Raw genomic sequence first — 16,851 nt, 5'->3', positions numbered from 1 at the left:
TTCGTTAGTAAACAGGAGATCTTGGGTCTAACCAAGTTGGCCATCCCTGGCCTATAGTATACGGGAAATATGTACCAAATGCCGGTATATTAAAATTACAGTTAATTTTTTTTCTTGAACCACGTTAGTTGCATTGGTTACGCCTGAAATTCCGAAAATTCTAGAAATGGAGCCAAAATGACATGAAATGACCGTAATATTTACTTAAACATTTGCAGCATCTATTACAATATTGGTCTGCGGGTTTATTAGAGTGACATGGTTCCAGCCAGCTAGCAAAGCATTACTAAGACTCTCGGCAATTAGAATAAAAACAAAAATGACGTCATTAAGCGCACATAAGGCGTGTACGTTTTAAGAGCGAGTGAAATTTTGGGAATTTTTAATACGTGCTAAATCCTAAAAGAGCTGAGCATTTGTATAACTGAAAGTTTACTTCATTAATATTAACAAGTTGACTACATTTGTGGCTTTCCATCAGAAAAGGGTCCCGGTGTCAATAAATGTCAAGAAACATATAATCAAGTTCAATTTCAGAACAATATTTAATTTAATGCTCTTTTAAAAACTGAAAAAACATGTTTATAATATAAATGTAATAATTTTATTAATAAAATATGTATATATATTCATTTTTATTAATATGTTGTTATACGATCTGTACATATATCTACAAAAATATATACTTTAGCAATTCTTATAGTAATTTGCATATGAAGAGAAGGCTTTCATATTTAATCATCTTTAGGGTATATTCTTACAGCTGCCGTTATCTCTTCTTTGGACTGGTTCTTATCGCCCCACCCCCAAATATGATGCGAGCCATCTCCAGTACGCATAACACGCTTCCGAATGACGTCATCAGAGATGGTCTTCAAGTCATAAGCCCAGCCAATCCTCGCAAAGAAATTTATGAACGCCGTAGTCAACATAAATGTGCCTCCTCCAAGTTCTGACGTCTTATAATCCCAAGGAAAGGCGTGATGGTAATTATGGTAGTTCTCTCCAAGTGTGACCACAGTGAGTAGAGTAATTTCTGTAGCCAGCATGTTTTTGTCGTAGGGCCTGTACCCCCATTTGTGGAGAGCGGAGTTGATTAAAGCAATGGCGTTGTAGGCGCAGACATGGTGGAATAATACGGGCACGAAGATGGCGTTTGTCCAGGTTTCGTTCCAGCAATAAACTGGGATAACGGTGGGGAGGATAACGCAAATAATCGTGACCAGGATTGCATAATACCTGGAACAATTGGAGACCTATTAGAAACCATAAAGTTGACAGATCTGATAGATAAGTGTTGGTTGCTAAGGTCGATTTCGCAAGCAAACATTCATATAACCATGGGCCAGCAATGCGCCGCGTATCCTTGAGCTGTGAATATATGGGTGTCCCGGGTAATCACAAGGAAATCAGCTAGTCTCTACACAAAAAGATTAAACTAAATCTCTGCGTGAGAGAAATGTTACTGCTAACTACTCACTTTCGTTGGAACCGCAGTATGGGATTAGCTTCGACGTCGCTCAGGTCCATCCCCTTACTCTTGCGCTCGAACTCCGGATGTTTCTCCACCATCAACCATCCCATGTGGGAGAAAAACAAGCCTCGCGTGGCATTGTGTGGGTCGGCGTCTGTGTCCGAGTACTTGTGGTGCATGCGGTGGTCTCGCACCCAATTTATCACCGAGTACTAGATACCAAAGAAGAGTAGTCAGAGGGTCAGGAAAAAATAGTTATACCTATATATCTATATCTAGGTTACGCGTGGGGATTAGGGAATGCAATAACCGGGCGTTTTTCATTACCGGTAATTTACCGACGCGAGGTCCGACTAACCGGTTAACCGGTAAATTACCGGTTATACGTTTATGAAATAAAAAACATTGATTTTGCATTATTATTGATTGTGTCCTTATTTTCGTCAGTAACCTTTAAAAGTAATCAACAGCACGTTATAGAAACATCGACAAAACAAAATAATGAAAATAAACTATAAACATTAAACAAGATATATTTACTAATGATATTAAATAAAAAATCAAACATGTATCATTTCAAAGCGAAATGATCTTGTACATTAAATAAGCAACATTAAACTTTTTTAATTCTTTAAAAATCGCAGTAATCAAAGGGTAACAAAAAAGTGACAGTCGTCATTTAAATGTCATACACGTTTGCATTTACACATCTATCAATATAATATTGTTATTAAAGTAACTAAAACCGTAATCAACATTCATTAAAATCTAGTAAATATAAGAAAAAAAAATATTTAACAGCAAGATTAGTTTCATATCATTTTAACACTAGTTATTTTAAAATTGCACTTTAATAGGCCGTTATCGATTTTAGTCGCAAAAATGTCAAATTGATAGATTAAGCGCATGAAATTGTACACCTTTTGTTAACTATTAAAAATAACAAGTACTGGTTTCTATTAGCACGTCTTGTTATCTTTCATTATATTTTTTTTTTAAACAGACTCACTTAATTAGTAATGATTTTTTTTCTGATGGACGTTTAGGTAAACGCGCGAAAAGCAGTGATTTTGTCGATCTTATTTGTAAATTTCGTTAAGTTTGGACTGCTAAAAATGGTAATTTTGTATTACACATATCCTGTACTTCAACTTTAATAAAATACATTTTTGTTACTATAAATTTTAAGTAGTGTAAATGAAAGTTAGACGAAATCAATTTTCACCAGAAATTACTTCAAAACAAGTGAGCATTTCTCTAAAAATTGACTTAATTTCAACGTAATTTTGATACTTAAACAATCTACAACATTTGCTGAAACTGTTCTTATACATCATTTTGTATAATTTACTACCATAATTTATATGAATTTTTAAAAACTATCCCTTCTCGTCACCTGTTACCGGGGACGCACGCTTGCGACCTCATTATTAAAAGGCAAGATGAAAAAACGTGCTAATAGAAACCAATACTTGTTATTTAGATATTACGTAACAAAAGGTGTCCAATTACAACGACTAAATCTTTCAATTTAAATTTTTTGCTCTAAAATCGTTACCGGGCTCTTAAGATAGGAGTTGGAATCAGGAACATGTCATCATCAGATCATTCTGTTAATTATATATAAAATATAGAACGTTGCTTAGACATTCGTGAACGATATCTTGAACATAAGTAACCAGCGGTAGAAAATGTTCTTTCGCATTCCACACTTGTCTGACACTACAGACTAAAACAAAGGACACTGAACATAGTAAGGCGGATCGGGTAGGTGTGGCGAGAAGGGAAAGGGCGAGGGATTAGCGACCACTCATTTGTCACAAAACATTGCTTCCTAGTTCCTACTCCGACGAGATCATAAGATGCAGAAAAGTAAGTATTTTAAGTGTCTCTTCGTAATCGTAAACCGTAGTAATTGTTTTTTTTGTAAGTACGAAGACACAGATGGGCTAATTCAACAGGTTGTTACATTTTTATTTGCCTATACAACGTTCGGTAAATTCCCGGTTACGGCTGGAAATTACCGGTATTTTACCGACTGTAATATTGGTCAAATTACCGGGTAACCGGTTAACCGGTTAACCGGTTAGCATTCCCTAGTGGGGATTGCTTGGAAATTAAACTTGGATTTTATAGTCTGGCAAACAGTTTATGTCAGTATAAAGTTACAGTACAGCAAAAAACTATACTCCTCTCTTTTTATAGGATTGTCTCTAGAGAATGACCTGTGCTCCACTCACAAGCGACTATTGCTAAACTATATTTTAGCAAAATAGAAAAAGATTAGTGCGATTGAGAGGTTCAGGATTAGCGGAGGATTCAGGGTGTTGGTTAAACACAACGAATGAAGACGTTATGGTTCGGGAAGGCGAGAAGAGATATTTTATGATGACGATTGTGAACAGATGAGGAAACAATGTTGGGATACCTGATAAGTGATAATATAGAACAATTACATAAAAACCATAACAAAAGTATTGTTCTTTCAACTTAGGCCGTTAAATGCTGAGATATGTTATATGTGTCAAGGTACAGAAAAAGTATAACCTACTATAATATCGTATCAGATCTAACAATATCAGACAAGTGGGATGTATGGTGGTTATTCTACCGCGATGAGCTTGGCTCTTACATTTATGATGACGATTTTTATACAGTTACCTATTATCTCTTACCTGGAGAGCGCCAGTTTGTAAGACCATAAGAATGAGTTGGAGGGGCCATTTAGCCTTGTAAGCCCTGTGGCTCCAGAGCCGGTGGGCGCCTGCTGTGATACCCTGAATGGACATCACATGCAAGATGATGGCTGTGGGATAAAATGGGAGTATAATAACCTTGGAAAAGCTGGATTAAAATGGTCTTACAGTACCTATGTAACTTCTGAAGACTTAACACGATATGAGATGATTTGTGACTAGCAGACCCCGAGCCAAATTGTGTTCAAATTGATTTTACACTTGGCGACAGGGTAATTGTACGCCTAATTAGTGCAACTCTTGCTTGTCTCTCATAAACTGCGTAATCTACAACAACAGCGACGGAATATACGTCGGGTGACAACCAAAACTCACTAATTACTAAAAAATAACTAAACATAAATCGACCTTGTTTCGGTACTAATATGATTCACTATGGGTATGAACTTGTGGTGGTAATTGATGAGTTTTGGTTGTCACCTGACGATATATAGACGAAGCTCTCATTAGGTACATTTTGGACTTCATATTAGTTCTTCAACATCGTTCATATTAGACTGACAGTTATTCCTTCTCCATAAATGTACCCCACCAGAAGTTTTGAATATTGCACATAATTCAATCAATACACAATTTCCTGCGCTAAAAAAGTTGTGATCGTTCAATAAACATTTTTTTTAACTAAAATTAAATTATATTCGTCAAATCTTTTGCGCGGCGGCATTACAATATTTGGCGTTGTCAAACCGCGCGCTGTATAAGCAGTGTACACCGATTTATACAACTTTGAACAAAAAAAATGAGTAGATGTCGGGTAAAAACAGGTTGAAGCATGTTTACGCGGGGCGCGGCCGGGCGGACCGTCGCCAGCGAGCAAATGCGTCCGAGATTTTGAATTTCGAACGAGGATTATAAAATGTTCTGGGTCTAAAAAGACACCTTCCCTAAACTGTGGTATAGTATAACCCTTATTTGAGTTGTGGCTATTGTATTGTGTTGTATTGTATTGTAAGTAGGTTCTCTAAATCGTAGCCGAAAATTATTTCGCCAAATGTCATTTCCCAACCAATTTTTCGCATAATTTCAGTTTGCCGAATGATCACAAAGCAACTTAATAATTTGTATTATTTCATAACCTAACAGTTATCAACTGTATGTTTGTACAACGACATAAAAATACACTTTTTAAAACGAAAAACTGGTTGGCAAACATATGGTTGGTTTTCTCCCCGGGCTTAGGGTACTGTCTGCTCAGACTTTTTATCTTCTTGGCTCGCCCATTTTTCCTGATGCCATTCCGGAGGCATTTGAGGTGCGAAGGCAGCTTCTGCTGACTGCCAGGGAAAGGTTAAAGCACATTTCTGCGCACGTTTCTCTTTTGTTGTTGCGGGTCTGTTTTGCCGTTCCCAAATTAATGTACTTTTTGCGCACCGTACCAACTTGGCTTTACCCCGCGCATATTGACTCCTTTGACGGCGTGTTAAAGGAGTCTGTGGAATTATTGCTGAATGTCTCCCTTAATTCAAATCAATGGGATCTGGCCTCACTTCCCGTTCGGACCGGTGGTCTGGGAGTTCGGCGCGCGCGGGATGTGAGCCTGCCGGCCTTCTTGGCATCGGCGGCTGGGGTTGGCGGCCTTGTCACTCAAATTTTATATTCGAATGGTGACGAGGTAGCCATACCTTATGCTGCGGATGCTTGGACGGTATGGTCGGCTCTCAATCCGGGTACGCCCGTGCCAGACAGACTGGACCGCCAGCGCTCATGGGATGATATAGGGGTGAAGCGTGCGTTCGATGGCTTAATGGAGAATGCGACGGGAGTGGATAGGGCGAGGCTCAACGCCGTGTCGAGGCCAGAGTCTGGGGCTTGGCTTCAGGCGCTTCCTTCTCCGCATTTAGGTACGCTCCTTGATAATGACTCGATGCGGGTGGCTGTGGCTCTTCGCCTGGGCTGTGAGGTGTGTGAACCTCATGTATGCATCTGCGGCTCTATGGTGGAGAGGGACGGCCATCACGCCTTAAGTTGTTGTCGGTGTGCAGGAAGGTACCCACGCCACCACGCCTTAAATGATATCATCCGGAGGGCATTGGTCTCGGCAAATGTACCTTGTGTGCTGGAGCCGCCGGGTCTTAGTAGGTCTGATGGGAAGAGGCCAGACGGGTTGACCTTGGTCCCGTGGGAGAGGGGCAGATGCCTGCTGTGGGACGCTACGTGCGTTAATACTTTTGCTGTTTCTCATATTAACCGAACCATGCGTTCGGCGGGAGCAGCAGCTGAGCTGGCGTCGGTTCGAAAGCGGGCGAAGTACGCAGCGCTGGCGAGCTACATATTTGTCCCTCTTGCCGTGGAAACCACGGGCTGTTGGTGTGATGAGGCCAAGACATTTATTGGTGAAGTGGGCAGACGCATGCGGGAGTGTGGTCATGACCCTCGCTCCGGGTCGTTTTTGATGCAGAGGTTGTCCATCGCCGTTCAACGTGGCAACGCAGCGAGCGTGATGGGCTCCTTTGCATCTGGAGGGGCGCGGGGCGAGTTGTGCGGATAGTTTTTGTGTGTCTGTTAGATTTAGGATTTAGTTTAGTTTAGGTTAAGATTTTTGTGTTTGTATAACTTTGTATTATTACTTTATACTTTATTTATATGTGGTTGGCAAATGAAATTCGGTTAATAAAACTCCGGCGAAAAGGTAGGACACCATTGTAGTACGAACAGGTTTCCGCAACTCGACGACTGGCGCCAATTTTGCATGAAAGGGCTAGTCCAACCAACCCAACTACTCAAGGAATCCTATGAAACCTCGGGAAGATCCGAAATATTTTGTCCTGTATGGAGCCCCTCTGCTGCACAGAGTGCACCACATGAGAAGACAGCCTGTCTATCTCCATACAACCTCGACATAGAAGACTGTATGTATGTATAGTTGTGAGTATAAAAAAATCTTACTAAATACATCCGTTTGCCATTTCGCTGACACCAGGAACAGATAACCTCCATAGAGCCCGGCAGTAAACAGCAGCAGACCGTAGCCCAGGATATGCCACACGTAGCCACGGGAGTCCCATTCAGAGTCCTCGGCTTGCTGAACAGGCGTCTTTGCCAGGGCCAGGTCCTCGGTCTCTGCATCTTGCTCGAATAACACAGCATTTGAGTCCGTCCCTTGAGGAGCCATTATTCCAACTAGTAACAAAATAATATGAATGGCAAATAATAACCGACTTCACATTAAACAATGCCATCATTTAATGGTCTTCGTCAAAAATTCCACCTTACATAATAGTGCTTTCCGAGAGCGTATGCTCGAGCTACGATAATAATGAAAACAGGTGTAACTAAATAGTATTTTATACAATCGTGGTGTAATAGAGAGCTTTTCAGTTGAGTAACGTGGTTAGGCAACGAAGCTTGCTAAGTATCTTAAATAAGGTACGAGATTGAAAAGCGATTATATCACTATTGTATACAATACTTTTTCTACGAGTCATCTAAAATTATATTTTTTTTATTATAAAACCTAAATAATTGATGAAAATTGGTAAATATCTCAATAGACAAAAAATGTAGTACAAAATACATAAACGTGCGGCTCCGCGCCCATTTAGTATTTTCTATGGGAGCGTGGCGGCACGTGATTGGTATTTTTGACTACAGCGTATTGAAATGTATCTTATAGTTGAGTAGGGAGGCCATACATAAAAGTACGCAATTATAGTTTGGTATAAATCTTAATTCAACCATTACAGTCGACGATTAGAAAAAACATTTAAAGAGTTCCCCAAGAATTCGCTTTAATCCCAGTCCAGTCCAGTTTCGACCATGACCTGATTACAATGGGATCAAAAATTGACTGCCTAGCCAAGATAAAAATCAATTATCAAAAACCCTAAAAACCCAATCACAGTGACTGTTGCAATGAAAAGTCACGTCATCTTTTCCATACTTTGATCAACACCGGCTTCCGACACGTCGGAAGAGAGAGCCCAAGCGTACAGTCAACCAATTAGAATCCTAGGCCACTATAGAACCTTGTCGCTTTAACTACTCTATACATGACATGCATCACTCAATAAGCACTGTCGTAGAAGTCATTATGACATGGTTCTATAGTGGCCTAGGAATCAAATCGGTTGACCGTATGTTACCGTACAAATCGTCTGTCATTTTTTGCGGGGGGAAACATGCAGTCAGTCGCACAAACAAAATCCAATCTGTATATCTGTAATGACGACACAAATAAATAGAAAATGACACACGTCAAAGACAAATCTTGCACACCTCGACCACTTTTTGTGTACCTACGGACGAGTCACAACATGCACCGCGCTATGCTTAGTTGGGCATTCGGCAGAGGGGAAATAGTGCGAAGCAGACTCCTATGGAAGGTAGAAGTAAGGAAAGAAATCTCCATGTACCAAAAAGTGTCCATCAAAAAACCTTAAATAGGTGGCGCTAAAATACCTAGAAAATTAGAGAAAAAAGAATCAAATCATAGACAGCGCACTTCACTGTCCATAATGCCTAGGTTTTTAGCTACTCTAGCGCTACTCTGGAGAGTTTTGGAACTATTATTTATAGCTGACAGCTGGGCACTTTTGCAACAGTTCTGCCTATGGAGATTTCGTTCCTTACCTCTGCCCTCCATACCGACTCCCTTCCCGGTGTTGCTCGAAGTTTCCATGCATTATTTAATTGTCAATTAGCGTCATTTATAAACGATAGGGCGCGTGCATGAACTGTAGGAAGCAGCACAGGAGCCGTCAGGTTTTTGGCGCGAGGCGTAAATGTGATGTTTATTGTTCCGATGTAGCCCACAAGATGGCAGAATCTACTATGAAACAAGAAAACACGTGACGTGTAAATGTACATGTGTATGGTTCCGATTCAGGCCACAAGATGGCAGACCCTCCAACGCGCACGGGGGTCTATTGTAACTTGGCTACCAAGACACATAAGTGTCTTGGTGTAATACTGTTAACCTATGTGTAAAGTTTAAAAAAATATTTAAAAAATAGCGATAGTCACTTGGTTTTTTATACCTTTCGCGTGGAATTGATGGACTCCTTATGACATTTCCTTCGACTCCCTTTTGGTTGAGCTTCCTTTAAAAATAATTGAAAGAATAAGTTTTTACCGTATTTCTATAACGTACATGTTACATTTATAAATAAATTAAATTACTAAACTTCCAAAAATGACTAAGTAGGCACAAACAATTTACGTCTCACCTGGTCCTTATTAAAATGAACACCACCATTCGACACGAAAGGTATAATGTCACTTACGGCTGTTATGTGTAGGAGAGCTGCATGTGCGTCCGTATTTAATCTACTCTACTCACAAACTATTAAACAAAAACCTCTAAAAATAACATAGGTCCCATTCATAAAACATAAAATAAATAATGTTAATTCTTTAGGTACCACTGAAAACGAATCGACATAGTGTTTTCATTGTGTTATAACATTTTTAGATTTACATATCCACCTTTGATGACCCGTATGAACATTTTTAACTCGCTGGTAAATATATTCTTTCTACTCGTCGACTGTAATGATTGAATTAAGATTTCGTATACCAACTTCAACTCGACTATAATATTCATTTCGAAACGGTTTAGTCAACTATAATGTAATTGACCAATCACAGCTCGCCGCGGTCAAGAGGACGAAACAAAACGATAGTATAAATTAATTATTTATTTTAGGTTGTATAGTAAAAACAATTGCTTCATAATTCATATACGCACATGACATGTGACCCCCTTAATATAGCAAAATCATAGACTACGAAAACTGCCTACAGTTGCTTGTTGGTTTCCATAAACTACGGTGGCCAAAATCGAGAAAAAAAACTGTCTAAAAATTAAATTTGACAGGGCCTCATGAGTTACGAGAAAGTGTCCTTGATCAACCGGCCCGGTCCCGGCGGCCGGGGCGCGTACGAGTATATGAAGGTATCGCGACTGCTCGCGTATCTTAAATAGTATAATTTTGGTTTGTTTACTTATATAATTTTATTAGTTTAAAGTATTACTTTTGTTGACTTGTAGAAAAAGTATTGTATACAATAGTGATATAATCAAGCTTTTCAATATCGTACCCAATAAGGCCACTCAGCAAACGGCACTCGACTGAAAAGCTCTCCATTATATCACGATTGTATAAAACACTAATGTATGTCAATGAACCTAAATACAATACAATGTAAAAACCCATAATATATTCGTGTTAACAAATCGCACCTTGTCCGCTGCAGGTGAGTAACACTTGTATAAATAAGTAGTTATAAGTAGTTATACCTAACACACTACACTATATCTGCAAATATCTGCTATAGCTGCAAATCAAGCTATAGCTGGAGTTTGAGGACGCTTTCAAGTTTCGACTGGTTGAACAGAGGTATTGTCATTCGATTCAAAAAGCAGTGACTTAAGAGGAAAGTGTATTATAATAATAAAAAAAAAAAATGGAATCAATGGAATAAATGATATGATATGATATGATATGAATAAATTCATTTATTTCGACCAACTTAGGATCATATCATATTACATTTAAATTATTATATTAAAACGTAAGATTAAAGTTTAACTTGAACTAAATTAAATTAAGTCAGAGGAAATGCCGCCAGCATCCTTGGTACAATGCCTCAAGAGCCTATTTTAGATATAAGCTAGTTATAGTAATCATCTGTATATATCCATTATGTATATTGTTATTGTCAATAAATAGTTAATTAAGTCAAATATACTCTTATTTTAACCTAGTCTAGAGAGGCTTGGACACCAGTACGTGAATCATATGACAGTGATTCAGGCACTGGCAGCCAAATCTCTCCGCAAACGCTCTCAAGATGCCGTTGGAACTAGCCCGCACCCTGCGCACCAGGGATGTGCAGCGTTTCCTCATTGTAGTGTAGAAACAGTCTACTCTGGCCTCCGCGAACATCCCCGACGCACTACAAAACCGTGGTAGTCCCATCAGCACCCTGAAAGCGTTGTTATACTGTATACGAAGAGCGTTGTACTGTTTTTGCGTATAGCACGCCCACAGACTAGAAGTGTAAAAGGTTGTACAGAATGCTCTAAAAACGGTCTGTTTCACCTAAATTGAGCAAGTAACAAATCTGCGAGCCACCATATTCGCTCTAACACACAACGCTCTCCGTTCTCTTTCAATGTCAGCATCGTCTTTCAAGTCAGAGGTTACTACATGCCCAAGGTATTTGAATTGGTTCACCCTATTCAGTGGAGTTCCGTTTAGCTTAATAGGTGGTACTGGTGGCAGTTCTTTACCTCTAACTTGAAAGACCATGCATTCACTCTTCTTGATACGTCAAACCATGACTGAGTGCATTGGCGTTACAAAAAATATTTTTAAATAATTTGATGTATATTAACCATGAAGAGCTGGTGGCCTAGCGGTGAGAGCGTGCAACTTGCAATCCGGAGGTCGCGGGTTCAAACCCCGGCACGTACCAATGAGTTTTTCGGAACTTATGTACGAAATATCATTTAATTGAAAGCTAGGTATTAGAATGAAAATAAAAGAAAATGAGCCTATCTGTTGGGGAGTAACGACCCCACGGACCCGAGTACTCCCGAGAGTCGGTCAGGGTCTCCATCTCCGGCGTGTCTTCGTCGGTCGGAGTAGACCTCAAGGGGACCCGCAGGACTGTCAGCTCTGGCTTGCCTTCATTGGCCGTCCAGATAGTTTGGATTTTAATATTTTTGTTTATGTTTAATAAGATTAAATTTAATTCATTTCATAGCCGTTTAAAATATGTTTACACAATTTTCAATCGTGGCTGAATGCCAGATAGAGGTCTGTGCCTTCGATGCCTAAGCTGTCAAACAATGACAATATGGCGGACGAATATTTGAAATGTCACCGTATTTAAGAATTATTTCACTTAAAATTTAGTTTTTTCTTCGCAAGTGTGATAAAAAACATTGTGCGTAAAACTCCGGGGGTAAGAATATTGCAAACTCGGGTCTTTATCACCCTCGTGTCCAATGTTTCACTTACCCCCTCGTCGCACAATGTTCTATTTGATTTGAGTTATATATTACATCAATTTCAATTTAAATAACGTTCGTCCACAGCCTGCTTGCTGCACTTTAATGAGGTCGCTGGGCGTGACGGCGGGCGCGCACCGGCTCTGGGGCCCATTTCTCGAACGGTATTAGATTAATATTATTAGTCCACAAACTGTCAAGCCGTATGGATGTCCATGACAACACACTAATAATAACATTTCATTGCAAATTTAAGAAAAATATTTATTTGTAGGTCTACACTACCCTTCATCATAAATGTACACTTCAGCCTTCAATAGTTAAACAGCTTTCAATCGCATTTAATGTTTCTGATTATAACCGGATATTTGTTAATTTTTCTCTATTTCTCCCGATTTCGGTTTTTAGCTTCACAGTTGGCCCCTTTATCATTAGGTCAGAATCTGCTTCATCTAATTTTGGCATTGAAGGCACACCAATATTAGTGATTTATATATTTTTTATAGTAAACTATGCATTTTATGCACAACAAGTGTTGAGCATAAAATTATTTGTTAAAACTTGCATAATGTTGATATGCAATAACAAGTCTGTGTGTACGAAAACAATTCATACACACATTACACTTGTTATTTTAATCTGAACACAATATTTTCACTTTGTTTCTTAAATATTTTTGGACTTTTTACTATATTTACACGATTACCTACTTATTTTATACAGCCACACGCCTAAAAACTTTGCACAATTAACCTCAAACTCAATTCGCTCACGATCACCGCGCCTGCGCTTGGTTGCAATGCAAAACCGGTTCTGTGTAGCTGCCCGCTTATCCTTATCTTTAAACCTTATGTAAAATGACTCGAAATCAGCTACGAATCAGTTTGTTCAACGCGGGTTCATTGGGAACAAATCATGATAACTTCATAGCAACCTGCACTCGATTGGTTATGGATGTGTTTAGTCTAACCTAACCTACCCCACTTTTCTGATAGCAGTTCGATTCTGTGAGGATCGCAGTTCTAACCTAACCTAACCCACTTTTCTACTAGCATTTCGTTTCTGTGAGGATTGCAGTTCTAACACTTCTAACCCAACCTAACCCACTTTTCTGATATCAGTTCGGTTCTGTAAGAATCGCAGTTCTAACCTAACCTTACCCACTTTTCTAGTAACATTTCGTTTCTATAAGGTTCGAACTTCTAAGCTAACCCACTCTTCTAGTAGCATTTCTTTTCTGTAAGGGTCGCAGTTCCAACCTAACCTAAACCACTTTTCTGATAGCAGTTCGTTTCTGTGAGGATCGCAGTTCAAACGTAACCTCACCCACTTTTCTAGTATATTTAGTTTTTGTAAGGGTTGCAGTATTAATTTTAGCATTTGACTTTATTTGGTAATATGTATAAATTTTTTTTGGTAATTATTGTGGTTTATTTAGGTGAAAATATCGCATCAATTTGGCCTTATCTTTAGATTGCGTTAACTCGGTTAATTACTCCAAGTAGAAGCAGACCTGATTGTGACTGAGTATTTGATATTGTAAGTAAATCGGTTCACATAATAGGAACCGTGCGCGTTGGAGGGTCTGCCATCTTGTGGGCTACATCGGAACAATAAGCATCACATTTACGCCTCGCGCCAAAAATCTGACGGCTTCTGTGCTGCCTCCTACAGTTCATGCACGCTCCCTATAGAGAATTGTCGTCGTAAAACCAACATACATCGCGCAAATTAGTTAGACAATTTGCCGATAGATGGCGCTAAGTTCTGATCAAGTCTTTCGCCTTTATAGTTACACGAGATAATTCAAAGTTCGTACGGTACCCTCGGTGCGCGAGGAAAACGAAACGAACTCGCGCTTGACCGCTTTTTGTATTATAAGTAGTGTTAGGTTTCGCGCCGGAACCGACTTTATGTATATATTTTATAATTTTAATTTAGAACAAAGCTGTTTCCGTGTTGAGTATTAGTACGAGGATATCTAGTATATGAGTTTAGTGAAAGCCTTGTGTAAAATGCACCCAAATAGTTGACTTTTTAATTGTCTAACCTGACCTGTTTTGTGACTCATATTCATGCATTTTTAATATTAACATTCACTTAAATACATTCTTAACCACGTGAGTTCCTTTCATTAATATTAAATAAACTTTGGACTCTGCACGTGCACAAAGACTGTCCGTAAGAAACACTTTTGAAAAATAAGTCACGGCAAATATGTAACAATTAAAATCATATACGATCATTTACATTATATTGCTTTCATAAGTAAAAGTTGATTATTAAAAACCGTTTTTCAAGAAAAAGACAAGTTATTTTTTTTTTCTTATGCTAAAAAACTAAACGATAAGTACAATACCTACCTACTAAAGTGATGGTCAAATGTTAAATGTTAATATAATTCATCATTTTGGGTTTTTTTTTAATTTATTGTTTTATTGCACCTTTATACCATTTTACATATCGGCCCTATCAAGTCCGCTTCTTATAGCTTCAGGAATTACGAAAATAACATCCATATAAGTAAATAATCATAAAAATTAAAATCTGTTTAAACTAAATGATGCTCAATTCGGATTTAGGCCGGGTTTATCGACTGAAAGCGCAATCCTCTGTCAGACCGTCCATTACTATACGTCACGTGAGAGCATGTGCACGCAAAAATGTTAGGCATTTGTGAAACGTATGCTGAGGCCCATGGGCTCAGGTACAATGCGTCTAAAAGCGAGCTCTTGCAATTTAAATCAGGTAACAAAAGTTACCAAATGCAGGAGGTTAAGCTTTGTGGAACTCCGTTAAAAAGAGTGGACAAATTTAAGTACCTGGACCACTGGGTCACGGACACACTGTCTGACATCGAGGACATCGAGCGGGAGCGCCGGGCGCTGTGTGTACGCTGTAACATGTTGTCCCGCAGGTTTGCACGTGTTAGTAAAGAAGTAAAGTTAATATTGTTCAAAGCTTTTTGTCAAACTTTCTACACGTGCGGTCTGTGGGCCAACTTTACGCAGCGAGCAGCGCTCTGCGTGTCCAATATAATGATGCATTTAGGATGCTGTTCAGGTTGCCGCGGTATTGTAGTGCCTCAGCGATGTTTGCTGAGGCACGAACAGACTGTTTCTTTGCCATCATGAGGAAGCGATGCGCGTCACTCCTCACTCGCAGCCGAAGCAGCACGAACAGCATCCTAAGTACGCTGGCGCAGCGTTGGGACTCGCCCCTAGTCAAGCGGTACGTGCAGCTACACTGTTGCTGTGCTGCCGCGAAACTTATAAATATTATGTAATGTTTTGTTTTGTTTGTTTTGTCCAATTGTTTGTTTTGTCTAATTAACTGTAATACTAACTCTAGATACATAAGTCATTGTTACCTAACCCTATGGACGTCAAGTTCGAAATAAATATTTCAATTCAATTCAATTCAATTAAGTATAACTTCAGCCAATCTATACACCATTTGCGCCGTGTCCGATGTTCGGTTACTAAGAATGTGTATGAAGGCACTGATGTCATATGGCATTAGATTGGTTGAAGTTATAAACACCTCCCCAAGGGCGCGATTTCTACTACAATCTACTGTGTGATAGACATCTTCTACTGATCCACAAATGTCGCAGTTCGGAGAATCGATCTGCTTCATTAGAAACCTAAAATGATTGAGGGGCACGTGACCAGTTCGTAATCTAATAGCTTGATTGATCCTAATAGCTTTAGACTAATTATTATGTTCGGAACCCCATGTAAAGGATGTTTTTTAAACCCTTAGCCATACAATTATTCTATGTATACATACATATAGATGATACTGAGAACGTTCTACTAATGGGACCAATCCCTAAATGGAAAAAAAATGACTGTTCCATACAATTCGAATTTTGGCCAAATCATATCTCGATGTTTTGTATGGAATAGCCAACATTTTTTTCGCGATTTCGGGTTATTCCTAATTCGGAATTCTTCTGAAGCTCTCACCTCCTCTGAAAGGATAACGGTCAACGCTGCTGCAAGACCAGAAAGCATCGACACTGACGCGCTCGCACGTAAGTATTTGCTTTTAATAAAATCAGTCAGAAATTCACGGCGTTATTATAATGAATGATTAAACGAACTTACCTTATTTAAGTAAAGATTAATAATAATCATATTATTCATTAGGCACCCCTTTTAACCCCTACTAAATTAACGCCATTACAACACTTAGGCACTATAGCGCCCTTCTACCTCTCAATTCATACTCTAACCCTATTGTTGCGCCGTTTTGCAACCAAGGTAATAAAAATGTGTGCCCAATCCGGGGTTATAATCGCAGCTTGTTATAAACTTATAACTCTATTATAGGAGCATGTTTCTGTTTGGTCCAATTATTTTTATTATTAAGACTTTATTTCGGACATCAAAGATCCATATGTTAGGTACACTATTACTTATCACTATGTTAGTATTGACAAAACAATTTATATTTAAGTACATACATTATTTACAATTAGATTAAATTAATTCATAAAAATGATTGTAATGATTGTAAAATTTTGCAATAAAGTTTAAATAAATATATAAATTATAATACACTACTGGTTTTAAGTAACTTATTTGTAGTGTAAGTGGAGAAAAATCAAGGAACTGTAGTTTCGCCGTGCTCTTGTCTGCCTGTCCGTCTGTGGCTTA

General features: G+C 38.9%; 1 protein-coding gene across 6 annotated transcripts; it reads right to left on the bottom strand.

The window, feature by feature from the left end:
* Positions 1-582: 582 nt before the first annotated feature.
* LOC133517294 (acyl-CoA Delta-9 desaturase-like) lies at positions 583-16,472 on the bottom strand. Of its 6 annotated transcripts, none has more exons than XM_061850536.1 (6): positions 9,453-10,628; positions 9,207-9,269; positions 7,117-7,350; positions 4,150-4,280; positions 1,481-1,686; positions 583-1,239 (listed from the first exon to the last, which is right to left on the bottom strand). In XM_061850536.1, exons 3-6 carry the CDS (start codon positions 7,340-7,342, stop codon positions 735-737), a joined length of 1,068 nt encoding a protein of 355 aa, XP_061706520.1. In that variant the 5' UTR covers positions 7,343-7,350; positions 9,207-9,269; positions 9,453-10,628; the 3' UTR covers positions 583-734. The 6 variants fall into 6 exon arrangements, with proteins under 6 accessions (XP_061706520.1, XP_061706519.1, XP_061706524.1 ...); XM_061850535.1 differs by having other exon boundaries at positions 9,396-10,627; XM_061850540.1 differs by lacking the exons at positions 9,207-9,269; positions 9,453-10,628 and adding an exon at positions 16,300-16,472.
* Positions 16,473-16,851: the final 379 nt, after the last annotated feature.

The sequence above is a fragment of the Cydia pomonella genome, chromosome 4 (genome assembly GCF_033807575.1).
Source record: "Cydia pomonella isolate Wapato2018A chromosome 4, ilCydPomo1, whole genome shotgun sequence".
Classification (NCBI taxonomy): Eukaryota; Metazoa; Arthropoda; class Insecta; order Lepidoptera; family Tortricidae; genus Cydia; species Cydia pomonella.
The sequence above is the reverse complement of the archived record's forward strand: the minus strand, read 5'-3'. Positions and strand labels throughout refer to the sequence as shown.

Bases quoted from the DNA above. Each gene is read 5' to 3' on its own strand.
- LOC133517294 (XM_061850540.1), bottom strand. From the start codon at position 7,342: ATGGCTCCTCAAGGGACGGACTCAAATGCTGTGTTATTCGAGCAAGAT. The intron at 4,281-7,116 runs GTAAGATTTTTT...TTTATCCCACAG, and splicing joins ATGGCAAACGGATGTATTTA to CCATCATCTTGCATGTGATG. The intron at 1,687-4,149 runs GTAAGAGATAAT...TTTGGTATCTAG, and splicing joins TACAAACTGGCGCTCTCCAG to TACTCGGTGATAAATTGGGT.